The sequence below is a fragment of the Chanos chanos genome, chromosome 1 (genome assembly GCF_902362185.1).
Source record: "Chanos chanos chromosome 1, fChaCha1.1, whole genome shotgun sequence".
Lineage (NCBI taxonomy): Eukaryota > Metazoa > Chordata > Actinopteri > Gonorynchiformes > Chanidae > Chanos > Chanos chanos.
This window is the reverse complement of record NC_044495.1, coordinates 14008884-14021252: the sequence shown is the minus strand read 5'-3', so window position 1 is coordinate 14021252 and position 12369 is coordinate 14008884. Positions and strand designations below refer to the sequence as shown.

General features: G+C 40.6%; 1 protein-coding gene across 7 annotated transcripts in view; it reads right to left on the bottom strand.

Moving 5' to 3' along the window:
- Positions 1-12369, bottom strand: part of esrrb (estrogen-related receptor beta) — a 51038-nt gene that overhangs the window by 14041 nt on the left and 24628 nt on the right. For 3 of the 7 annotated variants that reach the window (XM_030774387.1, XM_030774435.1, XM_030774405.1), the window contains 2 exons: positions 3321-3431; positions 2284-2445 (listed from right to left, as the gene is read on the bottom strand). In XM_030774387.1, coding sequence (XP_030630247.1) covers positions 2284-2445; positions 3321-3431 — 273 coding nt within the window. Of the gene's footprint in view, positions 1-2283; positions 2449-3285; positions 3432-6801; positions 6810-7735; positions 7745-12369 lie in introns of all 7 variants that reach the window. The other 4 variants (XM_030774379.1, XM_030774424.1, XM_030774396.1 and 1 more) reach the window with 4 other exon arrangements.

Genomic DNA, 12369 nt, shown 5'->3' with positions numbered 1-12369 from the left:
AAACAAGAGAGTCCTTAATCTCCAAAAAAAGATCATCTAATTGAGCTGATATGGAAGTACAGCATGATTCATTCCATAATACAGCAGAATACAAATGCCTCACTAGATGAGAAAGTACAAGTTTGAGGGATATTTGTGGGAGACGTTTGCTGGAGCACTCAGATGTATATTTCCTATTTCCGACTGAGTGGGTTTGTATTTTGAATGTTTGATTAAAATGTTTATTTCATCCTAGATTTTTTTTTTTTGAAAGGCTGCATACAATTGGTTTAGAGTACACTAGCACGGTAATTCTGTTAATAGATTCAGGTATATCTGTAAAATTACTATGCATAGATCCACATTTATTACATATTAACTACATTGTAATTAACCCAATTTCCTCGACGGTTGCCACTTAATAATACTTTTCGATGACTAATATAACAGTTGCTCAACAGAGTAATCTGCTTTAGATTTACCGGCCCAGTTCGGTATATCGTACTGTTACAGGTGCTGGATGCTGAGTCAGGTCTTTTGTCCCGTTGTTGTGTAAGACAGACTCATGTTTACACTGAGGATGCTACGATTAGAGCCTGAGTTAATGGATCAGTACGAGACACACTCTGTTTCTCTCTGCGAATTATCTTAAAATCCAATTAGGATAATTCTACAGTCTTCAAAGAAACACCAGTCCTGACGGAGGCCTTCTCGCAGTGTCCACACAGGTCTTAGCAGATTACACATTATTCACTGTAGCCACTAATACACTTCTGAGAATCTGTGGTGTGTGTCTCTGTGTGTGTGTGTGTGTGTGTGTGTTTATTGTTTTGTTTTGTTTTTAATTGAGCACACAAATTTACCTACCTTAAAAATGTCTAAAAATACATTTAACAGTCTAAAATCTTTTACAGTTATGGATTTAAAATGTTTCCTTTTTAAACTGAAATATAATGTCACATTGTACACACTGTGATTGTTACAACTGTTATGATGAATTTCAGATGACACAGTGTGAGGACAGCGCTGTGCACAAGTATACTTGTGTCCGTGTGTGTGTGTGTGTGTGTGTCCGTGTGTGTGTGTGTGTGTCTGTGTGTGTGTGTGTGTGTGTGTGTGTGTCTGTGTGTGTGTGTGTGGGTGTGTGGGTGTGTATGTGTGTGTGGAAGCAGGTGGAGGGGACTGTGTTATTAGGTCACTAGTGATCCAGTCACAGTTAAGCTCCTTGCTTTAAACTCCCTGTGTGCTGACACAGCAGTGTAGTGTGTGAGAGTGCTGGTGCCTTTGTATGAACGCGTGCAGATGGGGGTCACGGTCTCCATAATCTCCTTACTAGATAACACTTCACCCAGTGTGTGATTATGATCTTCCCCAAAAAACACCAACCCCACACCTTCAGAATAAAGGATGAGAAAAAAGGCACACACACATACACACACACACACACACACTGCTGTCTTCCCAAAACATTGTCTCAAATTTCTCTCAGTGGCCATAGCTTTTGGCTGTGTGCACGGTTTAAATGAGACATGTTACAATGTGTTGTTCACTTCAAATCTTAAAAAGGAGACATTCGCATTTAAATTTAAAACTGTTTTTAAGCCTCTTAATGATATTTTGTACGGCATTGCGTTATTACTTTTAGTGTTTCACCCTATGTTCATGTGAATGAAATGTACTCTTTTATGATCCTGTTAAATTTTGTGAAAGCTCTCTATCTTTTTTGGTCTTCAGTAGAGGAACGTTTAGAAGGGTCCAGATACTTTTTTAATCATAACTGAAGATTTAGGATAGTACAGTAGAGTTGTAGTAACTGCCATCCAAATTAAAAATCAATGAATCTGAATTCATTTCTATATATCCTCAATGTGTCATGGTCCCCAAAGATATTGAGAGACTTTTAAATCAACTTCGACTGAAACTTTTTGAAACAAAAAAACATAATCAGGAACAAAAATAGAATAAAATCAAATAAAATGCTTTGGTGACAGTTATGTGACACTGTTTTTCTGTATGTCATTATTCAGTTAGCCTAAGTGCTGTGATTTGATATTTCCCATCGAATGTGGTAGATTTATATATGAAAAATCAATTAATAATTCAAAATCTGGAACACAGATGAGCTCTAGTTTTTTTTTTGTTTTTTTTGTTTTTTTTTTGTGGTGGTGGGGGGCTGCAATATATAACTATACCTATTTGCTATTCTCTGTGGGTCAAATGTACCCTACTGTATTCTGTGTAGGTTTAGGTTTAGTATCTTTGCATTACATTCCAGACTCTTTAAGCATTTGTTTCTGGACTCACCTGGGATATGTTTGGCCCAGCCGATGATGACCACCAATTCTCGGTCAGCCAGGTCACACAGTGTGGTCAGGGCTTTGATGTCACTCTCTGGCATGGTGGGGTCAGGCATGGCATAGATTTTCTCTGGCTCTGCTACCAGCAGGTGGGATACTATCTTCGTCACTGAGGAAAAGGAAGGATAAAAGAGAGCGAGGAGTCATTCTGTCAGTTGCTCCCATTGATATGTAGCTACCCATTCAACTATCTGCATTAATTCATTTCACCTATGTGCTTAAGTGGAGCAGTTTAAAATTAGTTCCTATGTCATGGGTCAAATGGGTCTGCAGTAACCTTGGGGTTAAAAGCCTTGTACGAGGGTGCATTGGTTAAGTGCCATCATGTTCAGAAATCAAACTCACAAACCTCCGGTTTCCAAGCTGTCTCTTCTTACTAGTAAACTTCTACATAGCCATCCAAGCCTTTAGGTTCATAGAGGCCTATATCTGTCTATCAGTGTATAGCCGAACAGACAAATGAAGACTTTTGTTACTGTCCTGTTTCATGGAGATATCTTGTGCCTAGTCTGTTCTCAGAAATAATGAGTGTGTGAGTGTGCATGTTTATGTGTGTGTGTGTGTGTGTGTGTGTGTGTTCTTCTGAGATGAAGACAAAATATTTTATAAACAATGATGTATGCAGTCTCAGAAATAAATATGGGGAAATTACATTAGGAGCAAGTCTGGAAACTACACTCAAATTTTTTTTGTACTATTTTCCATTATATAATATGTAGTTACTCTCAGTTTATTAGGACAAATATTGATATTAATGTTTAGCATAATTTTGAATTTTAACAATTACCAGAAAAAAGCTTCTATTTCTTTTTAATATTCATTTGTATGAGAGTAATGGTTCCTATGATTGCTCATAGTAGAGACCAGTCCCTCAGAGGCTGCTTTACACTGTGTTGAGAACGTTGTGTGGAATTTCTGTGTAATGCATAGCCTTTGCATACATAGGGGCTTTATTAGTGTGTGTGTGTGTGTGTGCATACTCACGTGGTTTCTTGGCTGGAGGGGGCAGTGTTAGGCCCAGATAAGCACTGTTTTCAGCATCCATCCTTCTCTTATACTTCTGTCTCCCTCCCCTAACACGGTCCAGACGTACACCTGAGAAACAATTCAAACATCATTGCTTACATACAGACGTACTCACACACACAACTAAATCTCCTTATGTTTTCCTATCTCTCTCTCTCTCTCTCTCTCTCTCGTACACATTCTCTCCCATACACACACACACACACTTTAATCCTCCAAGGTAACAGTATCAGAGTGTAAATAAATCATTTCATCTCCTCGAAGGATATTTAAAACTGGAGTGAGACAGACAGACACACACACACACGCACACACACACACACACACACACACACACACACACACACACACACGCACATGCACAAACAGAACGAGAGAGAGAAAGAGAGAGAGAGAGAGGGAGGCCAACCAGCTCTCCCTCGAGAGACAGACTACGGCCCAAATAGCTCTAAACCTCTATGAACAGAATGATAAAACAATCATGATACAAATCCAAACACCTCAAAATCACTCTTTAAAAATTACGGAATTAAAAATTAAATTAATAAAAATTCAAAAAACACTATTGTCAAAATTGTAAGAATGAAATCAAATTTCAAAATAAACCTGTATATTATCCCTAGACAGACATTTCCAACTGACAGACTATTCCAATCAATTTATTTGTTTGATTGTAAAAAATGTTACCGAATGGCAAATTCAAACTAAATATAGCTTTTAATAATCACCAGTTGCATTAAAAACAAGCAACATCCACTAAATTCTACAAAACAAAAAGCAGAAATGTGGTAACAAATGCTATATGCAATAAAAGGAGATTCACTTCCTAATAGACTGCTCAAAATACAGTTAAGAAATAAACACTTTTACAAAATTCAGGAGATAGATTCCAAATGTTCTGTCACTCCAACACCATGTAAAGCAGCATGGTGTAGAAACAGTACATAGAGCCTAATGTTCTCAGCACTGAGAGAGTAGCCTTGTTAGAGAGGGTGCTCTGATTTTACACAATTCAATATGTGTAGTGTGTAGTCAAAAAGTTCATAAGTGTTTTGTTATGTAAAATAAGAGAATAAAAGAATATTTTCAAATACAATATTTATGTAATTGAATTTGTATATTTCTTTTTTTCTATACGTGATCTAACTTTTTTTTGCTGTCTGTACTCAAATTTGTGTAGTTTTCTGAATGCTTTGACATGCCAGTGAAGCTCAATAAACAGAGTGAAATGAATGTCTGTTTTTGGCATGTTCGTCTGTCTGTCTCTCTAACTATGTGTCTTACTGTCTCTCACCTCTGCGTCTGTCTGATTTTCTTTCTGTCTGTTGGAGACAGGCAGACAAAAATATTTCACAGATAGAAGGAAGATCTTGCTGGCCACTTGCTTTCAGGAGCAGCAGGGTGAATTATTCAAATGAACGCGTCGCCACACAGACGCACCCACAAACACACACACACACACACATGCACACATATATGCACACACAAACACACACTGATAAACACATATGATATCAGTTTAATCGATTTGAACAGGAGAAGTGTAGACCTCACTGCGGGTGATTGTATGGCAGAAAGCTGCCCTAAAGTGAATAGAGAGCCGTAATTACCAGTCAGTCTCAACACAAACATCTCCTAATGTTCAGACAACTCTCCTGCATCTGTACATTATTAACGCATTCTGTAGAACATCATCTGTTCCATTCATTTTTAGTGGCTCTGAAATTTTTTGATCATATACAAATGCAAGAAAACTTGTAAAATAATAATGCAAACAATAAAAACAACAACAACAACAACAACAACAATAATAATAATAATAATAATAATAATAATAATACTGATGATGATGATGATAATAAAAATGATAATGATAATAATAATAATAAATTAAAGTAGGGATCACTTCTGAAACAACAGCCTACGAATGGAACTAGTATGTTTCCCAAGCATAAATTACACTTATAAACTAATATAATCTTCCTTCATCTTGAAGCCAGTAAGCCTTTAATTTAGAGGAGAGGAGAGGAGAGGAGAGGAGAGGAGAGGAGAGGAGAGGAGAGGAGAGGCGACCTTTAGCAGATATGTATATAGAAGATATTAAAATATTATAATTAAATCCTATAAACTGCCAATTTCTATCCTTTACTGACAATCATTGTTTAAATGACAGTTTGCATGCTGCATTACCAAAGTAACAGGAATGTGATGAATATCAGTAAATTTATCATTTTATCACTACAGCAGCAAACTAGAGGATAAAGATATTTTCTATCCTTAGTCAAAATATGTTAAACTGAGCTGATCTCTCGGAGGCTGTGCATACATGGACACGCAGCCAGTAATGAGCAGTGGCACCAGACTGAATAATCTTTTTTACCGTGGGAATCAGGAGATTTCTGGTACTTATATAAGTGATTCCCTAGAAACAGAAATCTGATTAGGATTGTCTTTCAATTTCCTGACACTGACAACCCACTAACCTAATTACCCACAATTCCCACTGGTCTACCTCTCACTCCAAGCAAACACAGAAAGATCATTTGATGGAAGCAGTGAAAAATCTCATTTCTCCAAAAATTTCACTTTTAATTTTTTATGTTGATAATTGTTCAGATAAATCCACTCTAACAAAGACAGGCTTGATTTGAAATTGGATTAATTGAACCACAGAAAAATGATCATTTTCTTATGTTTTGTCAAATTAAACTTTTGGAATACATATTCTTTTCAAGTTATTCATTTCATTTACTCATTTAGAACTATATGCATTTGTTCCCCAAACTACACATTTTGTCTAATCTGAGGACAGATGGCATTAGTGAAAATCTGTATAAATGTGTACCTAAGTGGGAAGAGTCAAATGTCATTTAGCTACTGCTGGTGTCAGTTAAATTGCTTGCTAAACATGCTATCCCACTGCTGCTGGTGGGATGGAAAATTCCAGCGCATAATAATTCCTCCATTTCTCTTCATTCCCCTGAAGCTCTCATCAGCTGGGGTGGTGTTCTGTCCCTCGATCGACTCTGGGTCAGCAGCTACAGTGTGGACCATGGCAAAGTCTGGTGCCAACATTCAGAGGGGTACACGGGTGCCTGCTTTAATTAAAGCAGTGTCTGTCGTAATTAACGAATGCTGAAAGGGATTACAGCCTGACACCAACCAGCCTCCGTTTACACATAGACAGAGAGAGGGTGAGAGAGAGAGAGAGGCAGAAAGACAGAGAGATGCACTCTCTCCTTAATGGAATTTTATGCAATATTTCACGAAATCGCACGTCTATCAGAACGTCAGCAGAAGCTCACGGTAATGGATTGGCTTCTCTGACAGACACTCCACTTTAAAACAACACATGCACCTATGACAGTGTTGAATGAACATATTACCAGAGTATTTAATGAAGAGAGAACGTCAATCATTTTTTACAGCTGAAAAAAACCTTTCTTTCTCATTTATTCCAACCACAGAAGTGGTTGGTGCAGACTGTGGTGTAATTCTTTACAAATTTGGGTGGTGTGTTGAAGCTCAGACAGTCTTAAAGATTTCATAGTCTAAAAGTGTAATAATGGCAAACTAAACCTGTGCTATGATAGACAACTATGTGCCAGTCTGTGATCATGCTTAAGGCCGTGAGATAAAATAAGTGTCCATGCCTCTTGCGCCTTTGTAGTTCAGATGACATGTGTATGTCTATGTGTGGTGTGAATGTGGAATCTTAGGGATGAGACAAGGGTCATATCATCTTAATCAACAGACACATGTAGTCTGTGTGTGTGTGTGTGTGTGTGTGTGGGTGGGTGTGTATGTATATCTGTGTTTTATAGCCGCTCATCTCCATGGCTAGATCTCGGGTGTCAGCTCTTCAAAGCGCAGGAGCGCTGAGAGAGAGAGAGAGAGAGAAAGAGAGAGTGAGAGTGAAAGTGTGACAGAGAGAGAGAAAGAAGGAGAGAGAGAGACAGAAAGGAGAAGAAGAAGGCGGATGGCATTTGCGCATAGATTAGATCCAGGGGCCCCGGGGCCAATTTGGTGCCAGCTGACCCGGGGCTCCTCTTTCTCTCTAAAAACAATAATAATCCCCCCCGCTAGCGCGGCCCCTACAAAAGGGCCTGTCCGCACTCACTTTGTGCGCGTCTACCAGCGGGGGCTTGGGGAGGGGGAGGTGGACGGAAGGGGGGGGGGGGGCCCTTATTTTTGGGCCGCTCACCTGTCGAGGGGTGCCTGTCCCGTGGGAGAGGGGAGAGTGTCCGCGTGGCTGGGATGGTTGGCAGTGCCAGTGGAGAGGCTTAAGCGGACCCTATTTTAGCCGAGAAAAACAGAGAGCGGCGGTGGCGGCCGCGCACAGAGGAGAAAGCCTGCCTTTCATGGTCGCCGACGTTTAAACCCTCCCGTCAGCACTATTTCAAAAGCCCACCCCCCCTCAAACACACACACACACACACACATACACACACACACACATACACACACACACACATACAGAGGATGGTCTGTAAGCATGTCCCTGAGTCTTACTCAAGAGTCTTCATAAGATAGAGGACTAGAGGAAGAGAGGTGATTATAAGACAGCTGACCTACAGGCCTGCGATTGACTCTCCCACATATGTCAAATCTCTCCTAGTCCCTGGATCTTTCTCTTGTTCTCCCCAGAGGTTAGAGGCTCCAGAGTGGGCTGGCTCCCAACTCCAGCCCCCGGGTTTGACATCAGGCCTTACTCTATGAGAGTGGCTAATTCTGCACTTTTCTAAGAAATGCTTCGGAGGTTCTGAGGTACAGAGAGGCTACTGAGATTTGACAGAAAAATGCTGGAAATCAATGACTGGGAATTTCATTTGCTTTTTTTTAATATTACATTCTAGGTGTTTTTCCATTTGTGTAAGAAAATGCTCATACAGTGCAGCATGCGTGTATGTAGGCGCGCATACAATTCTGTGAGTGGAGGGCTGTCTGTTAGACAGAACATAACATGGCAAAGGCAGTAATCTTTGTGTGTGTGTGTGTGTGTGTGTGTATGTGTCCCTCCAGAGATGACACAGAGTGTGTATGAGTGCATGCAGCGGCGGGCTGCTCTCTTGCTTGGCCCCTGCTACAGTGGAAAACACGTGTTCACGCCTGCTGTAATCCTCTCACCTGTTGGGCTGAGGAACAGAGGGTTCTCAAGGGAGCTGGCTGCCAGACAGTCTCTTCACACACACACACACGCGCGCGCGCGCACATACACACACGCACACACACACACACCTCTTAAAGTGCAGAGAGATAGCATGCTTCTAAGGGCTTCTGACAGGGCCAAATAGCAGTGCTTCTATTAATCACACAGTTCCACGAATCACTCAAATATACTGTGCAGAAAACTGTGATGTTCACAAGAGAATGAACCACCTCAGAAACTTCGATTGTTTTATCTGCTGCCAGAACAAAAAATAAATGACTGGGGAAAAAAAGTCAATTTGTTTAAATACCAAAGGTTTTGAATCTCACATTACAAAATGTTCACTGGAGTGATATTATGTCCAGTGGCTGCAAACGTAGTTACTGTAAATGTCTGTGAACAAAGCATCATACCATCATTTGTTGTTTAAGGTGCTGTTACGTGTGTGTGTCTGTGTGTGTGTGTGTGTGTGTGTGTGTGTGTGGGCAGGTGGATACGTGCATGTGTATGTGCTTACACGTACGTGTGTGAGCGCGTGTGTAAATATGTGCGCACGTGCTTTTGTGTGTGCTAAAAGATGCTGGCCACTGGATGATGTCAGTGTAATCTCTCTAAAGTATCTGTTCCTGCTTCATTGATCAGAGAAAAAAAAAACTGTACTCCCTGACATTTGAGTCCCACTATTGATCACTTCCTGTTTTACACAGTCAAAAGGGAAGTGAAGCAATTTCACAGGATGCTCAGACAACATCCACTGCTGCCTGTGCCTAAGCCTTCTCTCAAAGAGACACACTCACACCTATACTATTCCACTTCTTTCTTTTCATTTTCCCCAGTGCACAGACACAGGATGTAGACACATTTCGCTCCCTTTTAAATTACACATATTTTTGATCAAATGAAAATTATGGTAAGTTATCAGTGTGTACTTAAGACAAATGCACTACAGCTTCTCTTATCATTTCTGTGTGTTTGGGCTTGTATAGTTGTCAGCCTGTGCGTATATGTTGGACATTACTTGTGACACAATCGCATTGCATGCCTAAGTGCGGTCTCGTCCAAACTGTACCTTACCCAGTTTTACAGTCATAATTAGAGTGGACTTTTTTTGGTTGGTCGTATGACCTACCCTCTCCTTACCCATTCCGACACACGGGCTTCAGTCAGACAGCCTGTGCATGCAGTCTGCAGGCCCAGCCTTCCTCCACAGGGCGTCACGGTTCAAGAAAGAGTGTACCGTGAGTAAGTAAGTGAATATGAGAGAGACAGAGAGAGAGAGAGAGAGAGAGAGAGGGAGAGAGAGAGGGGGGGAGAGAGAGAGAGAGAGAGAGCGAGAGAGAGAGAGAGAGAGAGAGAGTTTTTCTTTCCTCTCTCCTTGAAGCGCCTGATTGATTTCGCGCTCACGTAGCGAAGGCAGGGAGACAGACGGCCTGACCTTGCATTTGAGCGGAGAGATAGCCTACCCAATGCAAAACGAAATGCCTTTCACGTCTTCATATTCATTTGCAAAATGTATTGACTTATTTTGATAGTGTTTTGGGAGATGCCGGGTGAAGGAGAGAGTTGAATAAAGAGGGACTTCCTCCCTACTTTAACACGTTAAGTGGTTTTGAGGTAACTGGCTACTGGTCACACTCATTACTGATAAAGGGTACGTCGAGGACACCAACACACGTGTATTAAAGAAGGCATGAGGATAAGTGGACGCATGAGGGTAAATGTAACCTTTCCCTCCACACGGGAAGACTGTAGGAGAGATAGAGGTGCCCTATAGATGCTGTAGTGATTGGTAAATGTAACAGTCAGATCTGACACTGTTTCATGCATGTCACTGACAACATGCGACAAACCACAACTGTTCTCAGATCCGCTTTAGATGCAGTTGAAGAGGAAATCAGTTAAGGCGAATCAAAATGAATCTCTCTCTCTCTCTCTCTCTCTCTCTCTCTCTCTCTCACACACACACACACACACACACACAAATTCAAATTTTTATATTCATATGTGGAATTAAAAAAACAATCAATGTATGTAAGATAAATAAATAAATAAATAACATGTGAAATAATAAAATAATAATAAAAATTCTGTCTCTCACGTCTAACTTGTGTTCAGTGTTCATTCATTGAATATACAGTGTGTGTTGTGATTTTTCTCTCTCTCCTTCTCTCTCTCCTTCTCTTTCTCCCTCCTTCTCTCTATCTCGTTTTTTTCTCCTTCATGACACTGGTGATTCATTTATGACCATCTCTTCCTATTTTCTGGTCTCTTATTCCTCCAGATAATATATTTCCATTAATTTTTCATCAGCTAGTAATGCGATTACTCCCTCATTCTCTCTCTCTCTCTCTCTCTCTCTCTCTCTCTCTCTCCCCCTCTCTCTCTCTCTCTCTCTCTCTCTCTCCCTCTCTCTCTGTCTCAACATGCAGTTGAGAGATTTCGTTACCTCTCTTTCCTACATATGGATCAGTTCTCTGCTGCTCTTTGTATTGGAGATTTGTACAGAGCACAGAGACTGGCTGCATGACACAACTGCAGATACTGAAGTCTCCTAATTTAATCTGCACATGTTAAACACACATACTTCAGAGTGGAATGAAGATGATGGCTTCATATAGTTAAAACTGCTTTGTCCTAAGGCTAATAAGAATATTGGATCAGGCTTAGATTTTGTGGAATTTTTCTCATGTGACCCTTACATTTATAAACATATCAAAAAGGGTATAAAATACTGACAGTTCAGGTCAAAATCTAAACGCAGATTATTCTGTGCTTGAAAATCATCTTCATGAAAGATTTACCTTTTACAGTTTTTCCTTTTGTCCTTTCAGTTCTCAAAGCCATATCGTGAATTTCTTCATCACAAATGTGGCTTAAATAAAAGTTTCGATTTAGGCTAGTGCATGTAGTTTGGGTTTTTATTCCATAAGAGCAGGGACAAAGTTCACGACTCTCTGGAGGTTCAAACTTTGTGTATGTGTGTGTGTGTGTGTGTGTGTGTGTGTGTGTGTGTGTGTGTGTGTGTACAAGAGAAGGAGGGGGAGCTAAGGAGGGGAGGCGGGGCAGCAGAATGTTTAATTGTCACTGAATTCCCTAGCTGGCCAGACTTTAAAAAAGCATCCACAGGAAGAGAGCTGAGATGTTCAGAAAACATTTGGCGGATCGATATTCTCGGGGAGAACTGAAAGAGTCGGGGATGGAGTGTGTGCGCGTGTGTGTGTGTGTGTGTGTGTGTGTGTGTGTGTGCGTGTGTGTGGGTGGGTGTGTGTCAAGCCATTTCCAGTCGGAATACTGTTACACTTGTATTAGTCAGACTGCAGGGATCGACCTATTCAGCATATTCCTGTTCCTCAGCCCAACTGGTGCATTATTTACTGTGCCATGGCAGTGGGCAGCAGGCAGGAACAGCATGGCATTACCAAAACACACCTCATACACTCTCTGGCACTGGACTGCCACTGGTCTGCTCACTCAATCACCAGTCTAACAGCATTTCTGAAAGTAACATCACGTTTGCACCTCTCTCTCTCTCTCTCTCTCGCTCTCTCTCTCTCTCTCTCTCACACACACACACACACACACATACATATGCATACACACACACACACACACACACACACACACACCCACACACACACACAGATATATACACATATATTCTGTTAAAAGACCTTAGCTGCTTTATAAAAATGATTGTTTCATAGGCAAAAATGTACTGCTTTGGAGGCAAAATGAACTTTAATAAAGTACAGTCACAGTGTGTGGGCTTCAGTAAAACTGTCAGAAGAGGACCTTTAAGTCCCACAGAAAAGTCCAGCAATAAAAATAATAAGCATAATGTTCAATATTATCATAATA